General features: G+C 41.5%; 1 protein-coding gene and 2 long non-coding RNA genes across 3 annotated transcripts in view; all 3 read left to right on the forward strand.

The window, feature by feature from the left end:
- Positions 1-329: 329 nt before the first annotated feature.
- The window catches only part of LOC311132544 (SLAM family member 8-like), a gene marked incomplete at both ends in the record, with an annotated part of 35,519 nt that continues 12,420 nt past the window's right edge, over positions 330-23,428 (forward strand). Inside the window, one exon of the mRNA XM_084165809.1 lies at positions 330-402. Coding sequence (XP_084021935.1) covers positions 330-402 — 73 coding nt within the window. The remainder of the gene's footprint in view (positions 403-23,428) is intronic.
- LOC311131763 lies at positions 21,612-22,021 on the forward strand. Its single transcript, XR_014613464.1, has 3 exons — positions 21,612-21,715; positions 21,824-21,848; positions 21,934-22,021. It is a non-coding gene; the product is annotated as an uncharacterized lncRNA (long non-coding RNA).
- On the forward strand, positions 22,410-23,044 carry LOC311131791. Its single transcript, XR_014613468.1, has 4 exons — positions 22,410-22,460; positions 22,582-22,644; positions 22,771-22,845; positions 22,981-23,044. It is a non-coding gene; the product is annotated as an uncharacterized lncRNA (long non-coding RNA).

Here is a 23,428-nt window from a genome sequence, read left to right on the forward strand (position 1 = left end):
CACCAGCAGCTAGGAAACACAGGCTCCAAAACCACCACCACCAGACTGAACAACACAGTGACAGACCCCAAACACACCCACACCTCATCGTCTAACTCTCAAGCTGAGTGAAGGGTTATTTTCAGAGAGCAACTATAAAATGTGACTTCCTTTTCAACTAACATACAGGAAATATTTTATAGAACAGGAGCCCTCATCAAAAGGAAGTCTCTGCTCTTTCTCTACTCTTTCTTCTCTGTGTGTTTTGGTTAGTCAACTGCTAGCTACCAGTGACAGTGATGGATAAGGACATACAGCCAGAGGAAACAGTCATACAACGCCTTAAAGAGATGTCTGGTGGTCCCTTCTCCTGCTTCTCCAAACAGGGAATACTCCTTCTCCTACTCTCCAACCTCCACTATGGTAGGTTTTGTAAAAAATATATATTTCTGCTGTTCATGCTTTGTATCTATTGCATGTGCTTTCTTGCATTATAAAGTTAGTAAAACCGTAAGCTTTCTCTAACTTCCTTGTTGGTCTTTGCATGGTGTGTATGCTATATAAATCCAATCCATCTATGAATTGATTGGGTAACACTTTGCATTGCAGTGTATTATTGTGTAATTATTCATGTAGGCACACTGTAACAAGTATTACAGTGTAACAATTAGTAATTACAATACTTGCTACACCATACTTACATGAATAATTACACAGCAGTAAGTGTAACCATTGATTGATGTCAGAATGCCAGTGTCAATTTTTGTGTTTCAGGTGTGGGTGTTTCTTCATACCTGTCATTCCACAAGACAGTAGGGGACTCTGTGACGATGCCTGCAGGCTTAGAGGGGCAGAATGTCACCCTAATTAAGTGGAGGTATAGCGAAACGGATATTGCAGAATTCTCTCTCTCTCTCTCTCTCTCTCTCTCTCTCTCTCTCTCTCTCTCTCTCTCTCTCTCTCTCTCTCTCTCTCTCTCTCTCTCTCTCTCTCTCTCTCTCTCTCTCTCTCTCTCTCTCTCTCTCAGAGCCTATATCCAAGTTGGTGATCCAGACAGACATCAAGCTATTGGCCAAACACTCCTGTTCAGTGTGGCTGGTGTGCAACTCATCCAGTTACTTGAACCTCACCTACACCTGGGAGAGAGATAATGAGATGTACCGGGACGCCCAGCAGATTCACTTCTCTCTCTCACCAACAGAGGGAGACATCAGTGTAACGTGCAACGCCTCCAACATAATCAGTTGGAAAACTGCCTCAGCGACAGTAAAGTGTAGTAATGACACAACCGACCTAGGTACCTAGATATCATAATAATCCCTTCCAAACACTTTTCAGTGTGCTTATACGCTTATGTTGTCAAATATAATATATAATGCTTGTGATTACATTGGAAGTGTATGATATAGAGCCATTTAATCTTTATCATATTGTACAGTCTAATCATGTGTGTTGTACAATATGTGACAGGGATGGCATGGTATACCATCTACATCAGAGCATCAGTAGGAGGCGCTGTGGTGCTGATCCTCACTGTAGTTGTGGCAGTGTGCTACTGCAGGGGCCGCCGTGACACAGGTATGTACAGCTTATGGCCCTTAACTATACTTACAGTTACATTTCAAGGGGTTCTAGAAATATTCTTCAGATGATATTATTGATTTGTATTTGAATATTGAATTTGAATGTCTGTGATTGAATGGAAGACTATGTAGTCTACTTTGATCATTGTCTATACCTTTCTTGATGCTGAAACAGTTTCTTCTTGATTATATGTCACATCTGTAGCCGCAGACTCTGTATGACAAGATCACATTTGGACGCCCAGAGCCCCCCACCTCTCCCTACCAGAAAGTACTGTGAGCTGAACAGGATGTGATCAAAGGCTGGGCCTTTCATAGATATAGAACACTCTGCATCCTCTGCATCTTGCATGTGTATATTCTGTAGTTAGGCCAAGATGTTACTGGTTAATTTCATCACGACCTACACTATTTGCTTACTTTTTCATGATTGTAATCTTCTTCCTTTACAGTGTATCATAAGGCCTTATGTCTTTCTTTGAGGGCCTAGTTACAATTAGGAGATTCTGAAATGTGTAACATGCAGTAGTAGGAGTGGTGATCAAACAAGCTCATATGTCGAATTTCTATTTTCTTGATTAAAGAGAAGAGTTGTAGATAATAGTATGACATTGATTTGTGAGAATGATTTATGCCTGTGAGTAGAAAGTATACTCTTTTGCATTAGGATTAAGTGCTTGCCAGGCATCAATGAGGTTGTAATCACAGAGTATATGCTGGAGAGCCTTGGTTGCGTGTGGATTGTTGTTGGTCTTATTTGATTTGACCGCATGTCCAAAATGGCATGCATGTCTGTCCCAATATACAGATGGAATTCAGTTAATTCAAAAAATATATATATACTGTTCACAGAATAAAAATATTATTCTACCTTTTTGCATACCCTGAGTGCCTTGTATTTAGAGTGAATTGTAGTTACCTCCCATGACTGTATTTGTTAGCCACAGAGACATGGTTGTTGTATTGAATAGTTTTCAGTACTGTAGCCTTCACCAAGTGAGTGTCTAAGTGAATATGTTATCTTTCAAATTAAACTCATTATGACAACACATTACATATATCATAAAGCCTTTGAGGGCCTAGTTAGACCCTAACACACTGGTCTGAAACTCCTGGCTTACAATCCACATTAAGCCTGCAAGTCACATTATGCTGGCTTGGAAAGCGATGTGTAATTCCTATTGGAATCCAGCCAGAGTTAGGATATCCAATAATTTGAACTTTTAATCCCACATAACCTGCATTCAGAATGACTGTTGGGGTAGGGAAGATTGATTACTGAGCCTGCCTAAATTATATAAACTGGAACAGCCATATCAGTAATGTGTGAAATAAGTCGAACTACTAACAGATTGTATTAGTTTGATTGGTTGATTAATCTTATGCTACACAAACATAGATAACATACGTTTTTCTAAAGTACATGCAAATACACATGTATTGAAACAAACCATTCTAAAAATTAACCTGCAAGAGAGCATGCTGGAATAATGTTAATGATAGGCGTGGTTTTGAGTTGTTTTCAGCAAACAGGAATTTGTAATTTTACTCAACAAGCTTGTTCAAATACATATTTTTTTTTTTTTTACATTTACATCATTTAGCAGACGCTCTTATCCAGAGCGACCAGAGTGCACACATTATTATTTTTTATTTTCATACTGGCCCCCCGTGGGAATCGAACCCACAACCCTGGCGTTGCACACCTGTATTTGGGGAGTTTTCCAATTTTTCTCTGCAGATCCTCTCAAGCTCTGTCAGGTTGGATGGGGAGCGTCGCTGCACAGCTATTTTCAGGTCTCTCCAGATAAGTTTGATCGGGTTCAAGTCCGGGCTCTGACTGGGCCACTCAAGGACATTCAGAGACTTGTCCTGAAGCCTCTCCTGTGTTGTCTTGGTTGTTTGCTTAAGGTCGTTGTCCTGTTGGAAGGTGAACCTCCGATCTGGAGCGGTTTTTCATCAAGGATCTCTCAGTACTTTTCTCAGATCGTCTTGCACTCAATCCTGACTAGTCTCCCAGTCCCTGCCGCTGAAAAACATCCCCACAGCATGATGCTGCCACCACCATGCTTCACCGTAGGGATGGTGCCACTTTTCCTCCAGACGTGACACTTGGCATTCAGGCCAAAAAGTTCAATCTTGGTTTCATCAGACCAGAGAATCTTATTTATCATGGTCTGAGAGTCTTTAGGTTCCTTTTGGCAAACTCTAAGCTGGCTGTCATGTGCCTTTTACTGAGGAGAGGCTTCTGTCAGGCCACTAACATAAAGGCCTGATTGGTGGAGTGCTGTCAGAGTGACCATTGGGTTCTTGGTCTCCTCCCTGACCAAGGCTTTTGTCTCCCGATTGCTCAGTTTGGCCGGGCGGCCAGCGCTAGGAAGAGTCTTGGTGGCTCCAAACTTATTCCATTTAAGAATGATGGAGGCCACAGTGTTTTTGGGGACCTTCAATGCTGCAGAAATGTTTTGGTACCCTTCCACAGATCTGTGCCTCAACGCAAACCTGTCTTGGAGCTCTACGGACAATTCCTTCGACCTCATGGCTTGTTTTGCTCTGACATGCACTGTCAAATCTGGGACCTTATATAGACAGGTGTGTGCCTTTCCAAATCATGTCCAATCAATTGAATTACAACAGGTGGACTCCAATCAAGTTGTAGAAACATCTCAAGGATAATCAATGGAAACAGGATGCACCTGAGCTCATAGCAAAGGGTCTGAATACTTATGTAAATGAAGTATTAATGTTTTTTTGTTTTTTTGTTTTTTTATATACATTTGCAAAAATGTCTAAACCTGTTTTCACTTTGTCATTATGGGGTATTGTGTGTAAATTGATGAGGAATTATTATTTTTTCATCAATTTTAGAATAAATAAACTGAGTTAGTGTGTTTGTTTATGAACACTAATTATCTGATTTACTAAGCCTTTAAGAGAAAAAGGAATAAGATATTGTTTTTTGTCCCTTGTTGAGAAAACAGTGTAAAAGGAAGATGCTGCAGGTATGGTTTAGATATGAAGTAAGAATGTGACCATCCTACATTGATGTTGTATCTCTGTCAGAACCTGAGCTTGTTTAGCCGATGCCATGCAGACATGGTTAGTGTGGTGGTGTGTATTTAACCAGGTCATCACTCAGTAACTAAAGATTGACGCTAACTCAGTGCTTGCAAAATGTGCTGTCAATGACAATGAATACAAAATGCAATATTTGTTGGATGTGTTGTAGTATCAAGTTGTGGTTATTGTAAATGGTTGAGGGTTCCTTTGCTACAGTTATAGTAAACTATGTTAAGAGATTAATTAGTGGTGTATTGATGTTTTTGGTCTCTGTACTCTCTCTGTGTGCAGAACATGGGAAGTCAGTGGCCATTTAAAGCTGCAGTCCTTAATTCAAACTACCACAAAAAGCTCACAATGCCACTTGTTGAAGTATACGGCTGAGGGATGGTTCTAAGGAAATTCATTCATCTACATTGGGTTATAATGGAATAAGACTTGAATTTCTGTAATTTATTTAGTAGTGTAGAAATCTATGTAGAAAATGCAGATTGCACCTTTAAAATAAAGTACAGGATGGATTTGGTCATCAGTAACATTAATATGGCATGTTGTTATTTATTTCAAGCTAATATTGGAGAAATTTGACTTTTTTTGTTGTAGTGCTGAGTACACACATCTACTCTGGACACTCTGAAGATGATGATGGTAGATATTTGTACACTTGATCAAGCCTTCATCTCTTAATGCTTCATCATATTTCTTTGTTTGTGATTTTTAAAGCTGCTTTTGGATAGACATATTTTGTGTTTTGAGTGTCTCAAAATAACATGTGTAAAGCAATTGTATCATGCCAATTTTTATTTTGTGCAGGACAGGCAAAGGCTGTTCTGACCATACACCCCAAATACTCACAGATCTTCAGTAGAGTGTCACTCTCAGATGTAACATACAGAGAGGAGAAGTCACTGACTGGGAATACACATGGCGCACGGATGTCATAGACTCCCTCAGTAGGAAGCATGAATATGAGATCAGTGAGGTTAAGATTTCAGACAGTGGTGACTACTGGTGTCTGGGTACACATATTGATCAGAAGAAGCATTCTAAGTGGAGTGATGCAGTCAGACTGATGGTGACAGGTAATAATAATAATAATAATATGCCATTTAGCAGACGCTTTTATCCAAAGCGACTTACAGTTATGCGTGCATACATTTTTGTGTATGGGTGGTCCCGGGGATCGAACCCACTACCTTGGCGTTACAAGCGCTGTGCTCTACCAGCTGAGCTACAGAGGACCACTGGCTATGAGAGGCAACGGGTAAATGTACTTCACCGTGATCTGAATGATACCCCGATAGTCAATGCACGGGCGTAAACCTCCATCCTTCTTCTTCACAAAAAACAAACTTTAGGAGGCAGGTGAAGTGGAAGGCCGAATGTATCCCTGTCCTAGAAATTCGGAGACATATGTTTCCATAGCAGCCATTTCCTCCTGTGACAGAGGATACACGTGACTCCTGGGAAGTGCTGCGTCTACCTGGAGATTTATCGTACAATCCCCCCGTCGATGGGGTGGTAATTGAGTCGCCTTCTTTTTACAGAAGACGAGAGCCAAATCGGCATATTCGGGGGGGATGTGCATGGGGGAGACCTGGTTTGGACTCTCCACAGTAGTTGCACCTATGGAAACACCTACACACTCCCCTGAGCACTAACATGACCATCCCTTCAGAGCCCTCTGTTGCCACGAAATAGTGGGGTCATGATGGGCCAACCAGGGATTTATTACATGAAATGAGAATTAAGGAATGGAGGAATCTGAACAACAATGGTAGACAGACCTTTTTAAAATGACTAAATAAGTCATCTTATCTCTCGTTCAGAACAGTGCCTCCATGCCCATAAACACTTGACATTGGGCCCCATTTTAAGGAGGCTATTTAGTCATTTTAAAAAGGTCTGTTTCATAGTAGAGGTGGACGCGTCCGAGGCTGGGATAGGAGCTGTGCTGTCTCAGCGCTCGGGTACGCCACCAAAGCTCCGCCCCTGTGCTTTCTTTTCAAAGAAGCTCAGCCCGGCGGAGCGAAACTATGATGTGGGGGACTGGGACCTGTTAGCTGTGGTCAAGGCTCTGAAGGCGTGGAGACATTGGCTTGAGGGGGCTAAACACCCTTTCCTCATTTGGACTGACCACCACAATCTGGAATACATCCGGGCGGCGAGGAGACTGAACCCTCGTCAGGCAAGGTGGGCCATGTTTTTCACCAGTTTTGTTTTCACCCTGTCCTACAGACCAGGTTCCCAGAACGCTAAGGCAGATGCTCTGTCCCGGATGTATGACACAGAGGAGCGGTCCACGGATCCCACTCCCATACTTCCGGCTTCTTGCCTGGTGGCACCGGTGGTATGGGAGGTTGACGCTGACATCAGCCGGGCTTTATGTACGGAGCCCACACCCACCCAGTGTCCAGTTGGGCGTATATAAGTTCCGTCTGATGTCCGCGATCGATTGATCTGTTGGGCTCACACGTCACCCTCCTCTGGTCATCCTGGCATCAGTCGGACAGTGCGCTGTCTTAGTGGGAAGTACTGGTGGCCCACTTTAGCTAAGGACGTGAGGGTTTATGTTTCCTCCTGCTCGGTGTGCGCTCAGTGCAAGGCACCTAGACACCTGCCCAGAGGGAAATTACAACCCCTACCCATTCCACAACGGCCGCGGTAACACATATCGGTGGATTTTGTGATTGATCTTCCTCCATCACAAGGTAACACCACGATCCTGGTCGTTGTGGATCGGTTTACTAAGTCCTGCCATCTCCTTCCTTTCCCTACAGACTGCGGAGGCTCTGTTTACACACGTCTTCCGGCCCTACGGGGTGCCTGAGGATATAGTGTCTGATCGGGGTCCCCAGTTCTCATCGAGGGTCTGGAGGGCGTTCAAGGAATATCTGGGTGTCTCGGTCAGCCTGACCTCAGGGTTTCACCCCGAGAGTAATGGGCAGGTGGAGAGAGTAAACCAGGATGTGGGTAGGTTTCTGCGGTCCTATTGCCAGGACGGGCCGGGGGAGTGGGCGGCTTTCATCCCCTGGGCAGAGATGGCCCAAAACTCCCTCCGCCACTCCTCCACTGACCTGTCTCCGTTTCAGTGTGTACTAGGTTATCAGCCGGTCCTGGCACCGTGGCATCAGAGCCAGATCGAGGCACCTGTGGTGGCGGAAAGGTTTTGGCGCTCGGAGGAGACATGGGACGCTGCCCACGTTCGCCTGCAACGGGCCATCAGGCGACAGAAGGCGAGCACCAACCGCCACCGCAGTGACGCCTCGGTGTATGCACCGGGGGACCGGGTCTGGCTCTCGACTCGAAACCTGCCACTTCGCCTGCCCTGCCGGAAGCTGGATCCGCGGTTTGTGGGGCCATTTAAAGTCCTGAGGAGACTGAACGAGGTATGTTATAGGTTACAGCTCCCCCCTGATTACCGTATTAACCCCTCGTTCCATGTGTCTCTCCTCAGGCCGGTGGTGGCTGGTCCGCTCCAGCAGTCTGAGGTACGGGAGGTTCCTCCGCTCCCGCTGGACATCGAGGGGGTCCCGGCGTATACTGTGCGAGCCATCATGGACTCAAGACGTCGGGTGAGGGGCCTTCAGTACCTCGTGGAGTGGGAGGGGTACGGTCCGGAGGAGAGATACTGGACCCTTCCTTACTGCAGGAATTTCACCGTCTCCACCCGGATCGTCCTGTGCCTCGTCCCCGAGGCCGGTGTCGGCGCACTGCTGGAGCCGCACGTCAAGGGGGGGTTACTGTCACGACTTCCGCCGAAGTTGGTGCCTCTCCTTGTGCAGGAGGCTATCAGCGGTTGTCGTCACCGGCTTTCTAGCTGCCACTGATCTACGTTTCCTTTCTATGTTTTTGTCTTGATTGTACACACCTGGTTCCCATCACGTTATGGTTATTTCCCTATTTAACCCTCTGCTTCCCTCATGGTTTTGTGCTGTGAGCTTTTTTATTTCCCTGCGTAGAAATTAGATTTGTTGTTTTCCGAGTAAAGTTCGTTATTTACTCAGTTCTGTGTCCTGCGCCTGACTCCATCCTCACGCTGCACACTGACACCTGACTCTTTTAACTGATTGGTACACTAATTTAATTAGTCTTCATTTAACTAAATTATATATATATATATATATATATATATATATATATATATATATATATATATATATATATATAAAGTTACCAAGCATGTATCTAGATGTTTTGATATTCTGCTTTCTGTTTTCTTAGCTGTTCCTGGAACTACACTGACCTTAATCCAAACCCTGTGTACACTGGAGAGACAGTAACTCTGACGTGTTCATTCTGGCCTTACATTTACTGGAGCTATACGTGGTTCAAAGACAACACTGAAAAACTAGTGCCCCAGTCTGACAGACACACTACAACAGGAGCCACATTCACCATCAGTAGAGCTGCTGAGTCTGACCAGGGTCTCTACTGGTGTCAGGGAGAGATCCAGTCCAGATCCATATCATCAATCATCAGTGATCCTGTCACTGTCACTGTGATTGGTGATTAATTGTGTGTGTGTGTGGACGTGTTTGACTATAATTGTTGGGACCAGAAGTCCGAACAAGAATATTAAACCAAGAAAAATGTGATCAACTGAGGACATTTTGGTGGTCCACACATGGTCAAATGCTATTTCTAGGGGGTTTAGAGTTAAGGTTAGAATTAGTGTTAGGGTTAGAATTAGGGTTGTGGTTAGGTTTTTTGGGTTAGGGTAATGGTACGGGTTAGGGTTAGGTTTAGGTTAGGGGTTAGGGAAAATAGGATTTTGAATGGGACTGTATTGAATGTCGCCACAAAGTTAGCTGCGCAAGACTGTGTGTGTGTAGACATGACTGTATATGTCAGTATTCTGATGACTATATCTTGGTAAGTCAGACAGCTCAGACTGCATACTGTATGTTCAGAAATGACAACTTATGATATGGTCATGTTGTGATAAATGCTGATCAACATTATTTTACATTCTAAGGTGTATGATTATATTTGTTTACTGTGGTGTGTCTGTACAGAGAGACCTGTGGCTGTTCTGAACCTCCAACCCAACTGGCCCCAGGTATTCAGTGGAGAGACTGTCACTCTCAGATGTGACTTACAGGGAGGAGAAGAGATTGAGTTTTTAAAACAGTGTTCGGAAGTTGGTCTACGCGAATACAGAGTCTGAGTACAGATTCAGTCCTGCAAAGGTCTATATACCTGTGAAGGTCTTCAGAAAATCAATTGCTTAAAACACTCAGAGTCAACTAATGCTATACAATTGACCATGTTAGGTAAGTCTGTTTTTATGGGATTGCAAGAGAAAGAGACAGAATAGTGAGGAAAGACAAAAGGGATGAGGTCAAATAGCAGACAGTGAGATCAATGATGGAACTAAATTATTGTTTGATTTTGGGGTAAGGTACAATATCATGATAACAAATGGGGTTTTAATTTAATTAAAGAACAAACATTTTAATTGTGTCATTTCCTTTATAACAGATCAACCCCAAGCTGTCCTGAGTGTCTCTCCTCGGTGGCTGAACCCTGGAGACTCAGCTACTCTGAGCTGTGGGGTTAAACAGTCATCTACAGGCTGGGGGTTCTTCTGGTACCGAACTGTTCCCTACACAGCTGGGTTACCCTCCCTATTGGACAGGTCCTACTCTGTAGAGCCTCTATCTGGCAATGGGACTACTGAAGACTCCTACACTCTGATCCCTGCTGGTCCTAATCACACAGGAGGATATGTGTGTAGAGCTGGGAGAGGAGACCCAGTCTATGACACACTCTACAGTGAACCTCAGTTTCTCTGGTCAGGAGGTAACTAACTGCATTGAAACTGCTTTTAATCACATTTAAGTCATCCTCATGTGTATATATAACTATAAGTTTGACTTTTCCTCTTTGTTTCAGACCTGCATCCTTCAGTGTCTCTCAGAATAAGACCCAACAGAACTCAACACTTTACATCAAAGTATCTCGCACTGAACTGTGAGGAGAAGGGAAACTCTACTGGATGGAGACTGAAGAGATACAGAGAGAGAGGAGTGGAGGCAGGGTGTGGCTCTAACTGGGGATCAATAGCAGGGTCCACATGTACCATCAGGTTCACACTTGAAAAGGACAGTGGAGTGTACTGGTGTGAGTCTGCATCAGGAGAGTACAGTAATGCTGTCAACATCACAGTGGATGGTACGTCTATTGTACAACATTCACTAACCTTTTTTACATTTCAATGTATGATAATGATGTTCAATTCTGAAACTGAATGAATGTATTTCATATAAAATGCAAGCTCATAAGACATTAACATATTGTGTGTGATTACTCCAGATTTACAGTTTTATTTATATATTATATTACACAATTGGTGCTGTGATCCTGGAGAGCCCTGCCTATCCCATGACTGAGGGAGACTCTGTGACTCTGCTCTGTACAAATAGATATCAGGAAACAAACCCAAACCCCAAGGTTGATTTCTACAAAGATGGAGAACTCATCAGGAATGAGACCATAGGAGGGATGACCATCCCTGCAGTATCCAAGTCAGATTAAGGCTTCTATAAGTGTAAATCTAATGAAGGAAAATCACCAGAGAGCTGGGTGACTGTGAGAGGTGAGAAGAGCAGTGTGTGTGTGTGTGTGTGTGTGTGTGTGTGTGTGTGTGTGTGTGTGTGTGTGTGTGTGTGTGTGTGTGTGTGTGTGTGTGTGTGTGTGTGTGTGTGTGTGTGTGTGTGTGTGTCTGTGTGTGTGTGTGTGTGTGTGTGTGTGTGTGAGTGTTTGTGTGTGTTGATGGTAAAACATGTGTTTTGATAGTCCCTCCAGGTTCCATTGTCTCCATCTCTCTGCTGTCCAGGCTGCTGTGTGGTCTACTGGTGGTGTCTCCCTTTCTACTGGTGTCTATCATGCTGATGGTGAAATGCTGCAGGGCTCAAGGTGACCACTTTATTTCAGTGTGTATCTACAAGAAGCTTATCCAGCTTGATATTCTCCTTCTTTATGTCATGCTCTTGTATTACTGTTATCAAGTAATGTTGACTCAAATTGTTCATTTCAAATGTAAATAGACAAAGTGCCCAGTGGCAGCTATTTCTGTTAAATGTCTTCTATGGAAATGTTCTTCCCCCAGAAAAGGCAAACTAACATTTTCATTACTTCTGAAGGATTACATTTTAGTGCTGTGCAGTTGAACGAGCAGTTGAATCAGTTTAACTCTAATGCTACTCTCCGTCCGTTATATTCCTATAGGCATGTGTTCAACAACCAAATCTCCTCAAGATGAGTTACGATCTGATGATATCATCGAACAGACCGAATCATCCGTGTGATCATTACAGTATGAACTGTGAGCTGAATGACCATTTTTATGATTTTAAAGTTTTTGCCATTGCCTTGCCATTGATTTATGATAGCGTTTACTGAGTCAAATATCATTGAATGAAATTTTACAAATACTAAATGCTATGATTTATCAAGTTGACGTTTTCAGCTTTTGGGATCTTGTATGCTTTGTTATTGTTGATTGTTGTTAATATTCTTGAAATATTACACTTACCCCTCTTTGATTTCAGTTTGTTGATTGAAAAAGAGTGCTGTGCCTGTTTTGTTTAAAAGTAGAATTTGTTGTATTTTTTTAATATGTTATATTTTAGATAATGTCATGCTTTTTACATGCAGGTGCATATATGCTATATGTGAATATTTTCTGGGACTAAAGGTGGGTTTATACTTGGTTGGCCGACCTACTATAACAACTTTAACAGTTATGTTGGAACATGTATAGTTTGTTTTTGACTCAATTAATGCTTATTTTCATTTACATTTTTCATACTTTCTACTTCTATGTCTATATGTTTTTTATAAAATGTTATTTCTTCAGTAGTTGTTATAGGAGCCAGATGAGTGTTCCACTATTGAACTTGAATAAAGAGGGTGTGCATTGTCTTACATCAGATAGCACAACGATTCTACCTGACGAGAGTCACATAGGAGTGACGCCACCTGACGTAAGACAATGGAGGTTGTGTTGCATTTTGTATTTTGTATTAATTCTCATTTGTCAAATAAAAAGTGATGATTCCCCACATCATTGTATTGCTTTGAAATATAATTAAATTTAAGGACATATTCCTTTTACTCTCTGTATTGCTTAGTTGAAACAATGCATTTACATCTTGAACATTCCTATACATTTCTTATTATGTAAAGCAACACTTTTTAACAAAATCTCTATAAACCATATTGCTGTCAGTCTTCTTAAACCACTTTCAGATTTGACTTCTACTGATATGAACCCATACAGAAGTGGTCAATGTCTGTACTAATATGATGACATAGAGAGAGGAAGGAATAAGAGGGCAGACCCAGTAGACTGAGGGGTTATGTTGTTGCTATGTGACCAATGACCATATTAGTTTCTATATTGTGATCCACAAGGATGTGGAGTAGTTCCAGTCCTGAAGGGGGCGATAAGAAACCCCAGATATTTACATTATTATACCCACTGAAGGTTTTTTTATTTTTTTATTTCACCTTTATTTAACCAGGTAAGCCAGTTGAGAACAAGTTCTCATTCACAACTGCGACCTGGCCAAGATAAAGCAAAGCAGTGCGATAAAAACAACAACACAGAGTTACATATGGGGTCAAAAAAAACAACATAGAAATCAAAAAGGTGAAGTCTCTTAACTGCTTTCACCTGTAACATTTCTCTCCACATGTTTGTTTCTTCACACATGTTGTACATGTCCCACACTCTACACTCTTCAACATATTTGTAGGGGTAAAGAGTTGACAAAAATTGATTCATGTATTCAACATGTAATGATGTGAAGCAAAATGAAACGATACACTTTAACCTGGAAACCCGGTTACCCAGTTCCAGCTTTGAAACTCCTCCAATCTCTGGTCAGTGGTAATACATTCCACACAGCTCTGCCTCTGATGTACACATACACACAAACAAATGTGTGTGTGTGTGTGTGTGTCTGTATGAAGTTCTGTCTGTGTGAAGAAGTCCATTTCCATTGTGGCACAACTGAGGTTAGCTGGCTAGGCTTGCCACCTGACAGCTGAGCAAAGGTTTGAGAGGAGGCCTACATTGTCTATCTATCTAAACTAACGTTAACTAGTCACCCATGTCCCGAATTCCTTGAGCGACTCGGGCTATCAATATGTAAAAAACAAAACACAAGTGTAGGTTATGACTTACCCCTATCTATCTATCTATCTATCTATCTATCTATCTATCTATCTATCTATCTATCTATCTATCTATCTATCTATCTATCTATCTATCTATCTATCTATCTATCTATCTATCTATCTATCTATCTATCTATCTATCTATCTATCTATCTATCTATCTATCTATCTATCTATCTATCTATCTATCTATCTATCTATCTATCTATCTATCTATCTATCTATCTATCTATCTATCTATCTATCTATCTATCTATCTATCTATCTATCTATCTATCTATCTATCTATCTATCTATCTATCTATCTATCTATCTATCTATCTATCTATCTATCTATCTATCTATCTATCTATCTATCTATCTGTCTCTCTATATAATATAATATGAATAGACTATAAACCGCTACTCTTTTTTCTCAGACTTTTTACATTCCTCTTGAATCTTTCTCTCTCAGTTTTTCTGTGTGACTGTGAAGAGGCGTGATCTAAGCAGACTGTCATCATATAGGAAGTAGAGGGGTTTGTCAGATGGACTATAGTTCTAGAGAAAGTCACTTGTCTGTGGGGACAGAATGGAGAGCACCTTGCTCTGTTTGCTACTAGGTAAGTACTGAGTTAGTGTGTGTGTGTATGAACACTAATTACCTGATTTACTAAGCCCTTAAGGTAAAAAGGAATAAGACATTAATGGAAATGAAGACAGTTTCAAGCTTTAACTAAACGTTTTTTTTGTATCCCTTATTGAGAAAACATTAGTAAACGGCACTAAATGGAAATTGCAGCAAAATATGGTGTAGATATGGAGTAAGACTGTGACCATACTACATTGATGTTGCATCACGGTGAGAACCTGAGCTTATAGAGATGATGCCATGCAGACAGGGTTAGTGTAGTGGTGTGCATTTAGCCAGGTCATCACTATGGAATTAAAGATTGACGCTAACTCAGTGCTTGCAAAATGTGCTGTCAATGACAATTAATACAAAATGCAATATTTATTGGATGTGTTGTAGTATCAAGTTGTGATTATTGTAAATGGTTGAGGGTTCCTTTGCTAGAGTTATATTAAACTGTGTTAAGAGATGGTGTTTTTGGTCTCTGTACTCTCACTGTGTGCAGAACATGGGAAGTCAGTGGCCATTTATAGCTGCAGTCTGTAATTCAAACTACCTTAAAATGGCCACCCTGCCACTTGTTGTGGTATACGGCTGAGGGATGGGGCTAAGGAAATTCATTCATCTACATTGTTCACAATAATTGTCATAAAATAAACATACATTTTGGGTTATGATGGAATAAGACTTGAATTGCTGTGATTCATTTAGTAGTGTAGAAAACTATGTAGAAAACGCAGATTGCATCTTTAAAATAAAGCACAGGATGGATTTGGTAAACAGTAACATGAATATGGAATGTTGTTATTTATTTCAAAACTAATATTGGAGCAATGTGACTTTCTTTGTTTTAGTGCTGAGTACACACATCTACTCTGGACACGCTGAAGATGATGATGGTAGATATTTGTACACTTGATCAAGCCTTCATCTCTTAATGCTTCATTATATTTATTTGTGATGTTTAAAGCTGCTTTTGGATAGACATATTTTGTGTTTTGAGTGTCTCAAAATAACATTTGTAAAGCAATTTTATCATGCTGGTTTTATTTTTTTGCAGGACAGGCAAAGGCTGATCTGACCATACACCCCAAATCCTCACAGATATTCAGTGGAGAGTCTGTTACTCTCAGATGTAACATACAGAGGGGAAAAGTCACTGACTGGGAATACACATGGCGCAAGGATGTTGTAGACTTCCTCAGTAAGAAGCATGAATATGAGATCAGTGAGGTTAAGATGTCAGACAGTGGTGACTACAGGTGTTTCGGTCTACATATTGAACATAAGAAGTATTCTGAGTGGAGTGATGCAGTCAGACTGACGGTGACAGGTAAGTCATCTTATCTCTCATTCACATCAGTGCCTCCATGCCCATAACCACTTGACATTTGGCCCCATTTTAAGGATGCTATTTTGTCGTTTAAAAAATGTCAGCCTACCATTGCTGTTCAGATTCCTCCATTAATTCTTCCTCATTTCATTTGATAATTGAAGAAATATGGGGTAAGAGCATACTTTTAACTGATTGGTGCACTAATTGCATTTGTCTTCATTTAACTGTTTCCTCAGCTCTGCCTACAGCCTCAGTGAAGATTGTCACTACCCAGGAACCACTGTACTCCGGAGACACAGTCAAGCTGCAGTGTGACATATCAGACTACACAGACTGGACGTACCACTGGTTAATAAATAAAGAACGGCTTTCCAGTCACACCAGTAAAACCACCACCATCTCTCTCTCTGACCAGGCTGGTCAGTCCCAGTGTGAGGGGACAAGGACAAGAAAGACGGCCCCAGAAGTCATATCTCAGCTCATCTCTCCACATCAGCGTCACTGGTGAGCTAATTATTTATCTTCAATCACTATCTGGACATTCAAAAAATCTGAGCCAATGAGGGTTCATCTAATTACATATATACAGTATACACTGTAAATTGAAACTGAATAGAGTGAACATACACCTAAAATCAGCTTTTATCAAAACTTAACTGCAACAGCTAAATAATTTAAAATGGCCAAGCATGTATCCAGATGTTTTGATATTCTGCTCTCTGTTTTCTTAGCTCTGCCTGAAACTACACTGACCGTAAATCCAAACCCTGCATACACTGGAGAGACAGTAACTCTGACGTGTTCAGTGGGGTCTGACAGTGACTGGAGCTATACATGGTACAAAGACAACACTAATAAAGTAGTGCCCCAGTCTGAAGGACACACTACAACAGGAGCCACTTTCACCATCAGTAGACCTGCTGTGTCTGACCAGGGTCTCTACTGGTGTCAGGGAGAGATCCAGTCCAGATCCATATCATCAATCATCAGTGATCCTGTCACTATCACTGTGAAAGGTGAGTTACTTTGTTTTGTGTTTTTTATCATACAAATGGACACTATTTATGTTGAGTAAATCATGTAGACATGATCCATGTACAGTTAAGTCGAAACTTTACGTACACCTTCGCCAAATACATTTAAGTTCAGTTTTTCACAATTCCTGACATTTAATCCCAGTAAAAATTCCCTGTCTTAGGTCAGTTAAGATCACCACTTTATTTTAAGAATGTGAAATGTCAGAATAATAGTAGAGAAAATTATTTATTTCAGCTTTTATTATTTTCATCACATTCCTAGTGGGTCAGAAGTTTACATACACTCAATTAGTATTTGGTAGTATTGCCTTTAAAATCTTTAACTTGGGTCAAACGTTTTGGGTAGCCTACCACAAGCTTCCCACTATAAGTTGGGTGAATTTTGGCCCATTCCTCCTGACAGAGTTGGTGTAACGGAGTCCGGTTTGCAGGCTTCCTTGCACGCACACGCTTTTTCAGTTCTGCCCACAAATGTTCTATAGGATTGAGGTCAGGGCTTTGTGATTGCCACTCCAATACATTTACATTTACATTTTAGTCATTTAGCAGACGCTCTTATCCAGAGCGACTTACAGTTAGTGAGTGCATACATTTTCATACTGGCCCCCCGTGGGAAACTTGACTTCGTTATCCTTAAGCCATTTTCTACAACTTTGGAAGTATGCTTGGGGTCATTGTCCATTTGGAAGACCCATTTGCGACCAAGCTTTAACTTCCTGACTGATGTCTTGAGATGTTGCTTCAATATATCCACATATTTTTCCTTCCTCATGATGCCATCTATTTTGTGAAGTGCACCAGTCCCTCCTGCAGCAAAGCACCCCCACAGCATGATGCTGCCACCCCCGTGCTTCAAGGTTGGGATGGTGTTCTTCGGCTTGCAAGAGCCCCGTTTTTCATCCAAACATAACAATGGTCACTATGGCCAAACAGTTCTATTTTTGTTTCATCAGACCTGAGGACTTTTCTCCAAAAAGTATGATCTTTGTCCCTATGTGCAGTTGCAAACCGTAGTCTGGTTTTTTTATGGCGGTTTTGGAGCAATGGATTCTTCCTTGCTGAGCGACCTTTCAGGTTATGTCGAAATAGGACTTGTTTTACTGTGGATATAGAAACTTTTGTACCTGTTTCTTCCAGCATCTTCACAAGGTCCTTTGCTGTTATTCTGGGATTGATTTGCACTTTTCGCACCAAAGTACGTTAATCTCTAGGAGACCGAACGCGTCTCCTTCCTGAGCGGTATGACGGCAGCGTGGTCCTATGGTGTTTATACTATTGTTTGTACAGATGAACGTGGTACCTTCAGGCATTTGGAAATTGCTCCCAAGGATGAACCAGACTTGTGGAGGTCTACAATTTTTTTTCTGAGGGCTTGGCTAATTTCTTTTGATTTTCCCATGATGTCAAGCAACGAGGCACTGGGTTTGAAGGTAGGCCTTGAAATTCATCCACAGGTACACCTCAAATTGACTCAAATTATGTCAATTAGCCTACCTTGACATCATTTTCTGGAATTGTCCTTGCTGTTTAAAGGCACAGTCAACTTAGTGTATGTAATCTTCTGACCCACTTGTATTGTGATACAGTGAATTATAAGTGAAATGATCTGTCTGTAAACAATTGTTGGAGAAAGTACTTGTGTCATGCACAAAGTAGATGTCCTAACCGACTTGCCAAAACTATAGTTTGTTAACAAGAAATGTGTGTAGTGGTTGAAAAACAAGATTTAATGACTCCAACCTAAGTGTATGTCAACTTCCGACTTCAACTGTATAAATGAATAGTTACAGTACTTCCTACAGAAGTAAGATCATACGTTGGAGAGATTTGTGCTCTGAGTGCATTTGTCTTCATATATAACTGTGTTTCCACAGCTCTGCCTACTGCCTCAGTGAAAGCCTCTCCACAGGGTCCCGTCTATTCTGGAGAGACAGTAACTCTGCAGTGTGACATATCAGACTACAGAGACTGGACGTACCGCTGGCACAGAGACAACCAACTGCTTCCCAGTCCGCCCAGTGAAACCATCATCTTCTCTCTCTCTGACCAAGCTGGTCAGTACCAGTGTGAGGGGACAAGGACAAGACGGCCCCAGAAGACGTATCTCAGCCCATCTCTCACCATCATTGTTGCTGGTGAGTTTAAAAACATTACCATCACTTACTTAAATGTTGAGAAGGATAAGATCTTCATAATATTTTATTCTGTGAAAGTCTTTTTTTAAACAACATTTTTAGGAAAAAAACAGAATCATATTTTCAATTCACACCATATCAAGTCAACATACACCAATAATGGACTTCTATAGTATGAAAACGTTCCAACAACAACTAAATCTTTGGATATTGCTAAGCATGTATCCAGATCTTTAAATTATGCTCTTTTCTCACAGCCCTGCCCAAAGCTACACTGACCATAAATCCAAACCCTGTGTACACTGGAGAGACAGTAACTCTGATGTGTTCAGTGGGGTCTGACAGTGACTGGAGCTATACATGGTACAAAGACAACACTAAGAAAGTAGTGCCCCAGTCTGACAGACACACTACAACAGGAGCCACTTTCACCATCAGTAGACCTGCTGTGTCTGACCAGGGCCTCTACTGGTGTCAGGGAGAGATCCAGTCCAGATCCATATAATCAATCATCAGTGATCTTGCCAATATCACTGTGATTGGTGAGGAATTGTGTGTGTGTGTGTGTGTGTGTGTGTGTGTGTGTGTGTGTGTGTGTGTGTGTGTGTGTGTGTGTGTGTGTGTGTGTGTGTGTGTGTGTGTGTGTGTGTGTGTGTGTGTGTATCTGTGTGTGTGTGTAGACATCACTGTATATGTCAGTATTCTGATGACTATATCTTGGTAAGTCAGACAGTTCAGACTGCATACTGTATGTTCAGAAATGACAACTTATGATATGGTCATATTGTGATGAATGCTGATCAACATTATTTTGTGTCTGTACAGATAGACCTGTGGCTGTTCTGACCCTCCAACCCAACTGGCCTCAGATATTCAGTGGAGAGACTGTCACACTCAGATGTGACATACAGGGAGGAAAAGGGATTGAGTATGCTTTTTATAACAGTGGGAAGTTGTTCTACTCGAAAACAGAGTCTGAGTACAGAATCAGTCCTGCATAGAATGGTCTATATACCTGTGAAGGTCTTCAGAAAATCAATGGCTTAAAACACTCCGAGACAAGTAATGCTATACAATTGACCGTGTTAGGTAAGTCTGTTTTTATGGGATTGCAAGAGAAAGAGACAGAATAGTGAGAAAAATACAAAAGGGATGAGGTCAAATAGCAGACAGTGAGATCAATGATGGAACTAAACTATAGTTTGATTTTGGTGTAAGGTACAATACCATGATAACAAAATGGGTAAACATTTTATACTAAAATGATTAAATTAAAGAACAAACATTTTAATTGTGTCATCTCCTTTATAACAGATCAACCCCAAGCTGTCCTGAGTGTCTCTCCTCAGTGGCTGAACCCTGGAGACTCAGTTACTCTGAGCTGTGGGGTTAAAGAGTCATCTATAGGCTGGAGGTTCTTCTGGTACCAAACTGTTCCCTACAGAGCTGGGTTACCCTCCCTATTGGACAAGTCCTACTCTGTAAAGCCTCTATCTGGCAATGGGACTACTGAAGACTCCTACACTCTGATCCCTGCTGGTCCTAATCACACAGGAGCATATGTGTGTAGAGCTGGGAGAGGAGACCCAGTCTATGACACACTCTACAGTGAACCTCAGTTTCTCTGGTCAGGAGGTAACTAACTGCATTGAAACTGCATTTAACCACATTTAAGTCATCCTCATGTGTATATATAACTATAAGTTTGAGTCTTTCTCTTTGTTTCAGACCTGCATCCTTCAGTGTCTCTCAGAATAAGACCCAACAGAACTCAACACTTTACATCAAAGTCTCTCTCACTAAGTTGTGAGGAGAAGGGGAACTCTACTGGATGGAGACTGAAGAGATACAGAGAGAGAGGAGTGGAGTCAGGGTGTGGCTCTAACTGGGGATCAATATCAGGTTCCACATGTACCATCAGGTCCACACTTGAAAAGGACAGTGGAGTGTACTGGTGTGAGTCTGCATCAGGAGAGTACAGTAATGCTGTCAACATCACAGTGGATGGTACGTCTATTGTGTAACATTCACTAACCTTTTTTACATTTCAATGTATGATAATGATGTTCAATTCTGAAACTGAATGAATGTATCTCATATAAAATGCAAGCTCATAAGACATTAAAATATTGTGAGTGATTACTCCAGATTTACAGTTTTATTTATATATTTTGTTACACAGCTGGTGCTGTGATCCTGGAGTGCCCTGCCTATCCCATGACTGAGGGAGACTCTGTGACTCTGCTCTGTACAAATAGATATCAGGAAACAAACCCAAACCCCAAGGTTGATTTCTACAAAGATGGAGAACTCATCAAGAATGAGACCACAGGAGAGATGACCATCCCTGCAGTATCCAAGTCAGATGAAGGCTTCTATAAGTGTAAATTTACTTAAGGAGAATCACCAGAGAGCTGGGTGACAGTGAGAGGTGAGAAATCGGTTTTGATCACATTACCTTTTCATAATATCTGTGGTCATCAGTGATTTGTATTGTTAAAAAGCATACTGTAGGTTTGGAGTTGCAAGCTCAGGCTGGTCATCTGATCTCAAGTTAGATGTCAAATATATAATGTATCTACAGAATTGTTTCACTTTGTCCACTACTTTATTTATTTTCTATAACTACCTCAGAGTCTGATGGTGATTTGCTGTTCTCTCTCCAGGCATAACTCCTGGACCCTCTACATCAGTCCTAGTAGTAGTGGTTGTGGGCCTGGTTGTTGCTGGTGTTCTACTGGCCATTCTCCTGGTACTGCTGTGTCGATATAAAAACGCCAAAGGTGAGACTTTTATCAATTCTCATTTAACTTGTTTAAGAGAAAAATGTCGAATTACAAAATTTTAAAACAGTAATGTCCTGATATAATAATATGCATTTTTCATTACAGGTTCCTGTTGTAACAGGATATTCTCGTGAGTACACCTGTCTTTCAACTACATTCCTTTTTATACAGTAAAATATCATCTGTGTGTTTCATGAGTATCTCTCTCCATGTAGGCCCCCCCAGCCACACAGCACCAACCTGGACCCCCAACAGGACCAAGGATCTACCCAGGGCCAGGCTCCTGATGCTGGGTATACACGTCTGCAGCATGGTCAGTCTCTCAGCCCAGATCACTATCACTCTCCTCTCTCTGTAACTTCATCCACTGACTTTTCACCATCCACTTTGTGTGCAACATGTTACTGTGCTCTATGTCCCTAGGCAATCTGAGGGATAACTAACCAATTAATCTTTCGCTCTCTTCTTTGACCAACAGGTGGCGCTAACATATACGATACAATCACTCCCTCAGACAATAATGACAATGGTACTGTTACTGTATGTTAAGTTTAGAATGAATACAGTATAGAGATGTTGTTGCAGTTGTTCTTCATATGTTTAATATGACTAGCATACTAAGACTAAGTAGATATATTAGTGTATTACCTGTATGTTTCAGATGCTGCTGCTGCTACTGCTGGACCAAGTGATGTGATGTACGCCCAGATACAACTCAAAAAGTTGGACAAGAAAAAGAAAAGTAATTCTCAACTGTCACATAAATTAATACAAAATGTAGCAGTGTTTTTTACTCATCAGATTTGATACAAACTTACAAATTCTCTCCTCCTCCTCCTCTTCCTCCTCCTCCTCCTCCTTAGAAAAGCCAGCTGATCCAAAAGAAAATCCAGTCTATTCTGAGGTCAAGACAGGGAAGGCCACAGGTAAGACCCATTCTACAGGTCGGCAGTCAGTGAAATCTAAATGTACAATTTTGGAATTTCAATGAAGATGCAGAATATGCAATAAGCTAATTCCTTAATTTGTTGACTGGATATTTCCATTTTCAGCAGCAACTGGACATGTTGATGTGACCTATGCTGAGGTTGACCTTAAACAGAAGGCCAAAGCCAAGAAGAAGAAAGGTAAGACTATAAATCTCTCCTTCCATATTCCCCCTATCATAACCTCACAACTCTTTGACCCCTTATTGACTAGCTGTATTATATTCTGTATATAACTGTTCTATTATTCTGATGTTTTATCCTCACCCCTTACAGAAACAGAAACCCCACCTGAGGCAGATTCGGTCTATTCTCAAGTGAAGCCAGTCACAGCCCCAGGTAAGACTAATAGCCATATGCTAATGATACTTAATATGATACTAATATGGAACTATTTATCTGAAGTATAATGTATGTATTTAAAGTATGTATTTTTGTATGATTCTTAAGAGTTTGTTTGACTGCATGTCCTCAACAACTTTGTGTGGTGATATGTTGCAGGACCTTGAGGGGGGCAGGGATGGACGGAAGGAAGGATGGAGTGATGGAGGGATGGATGGGTGGAAGGATGGAGGGATGGAGGGATGGAGGGATGGAGGGATGGAGTCATGGAGGGATGGAGGGATGGAGGGATGGAGGGATGGAGGGATGGAGGGATGGAGGGATGGATGGAGGGATGGAGGGATGGAAGGATGGAGTGATGGAGGGATGGAGGGATGGAAGG

This window comes from Coregonus lavaretus (genome assembly GCF_964263955.1).
Source record: "Coregonus lavaretus genome assembly, chromosome: 7".
NCBI lineage: Eukaryota > Metazoa > Chordata > Actinopteri > Salmoniformes > Salmonidae > Coregonus > Coregonus lavaretus.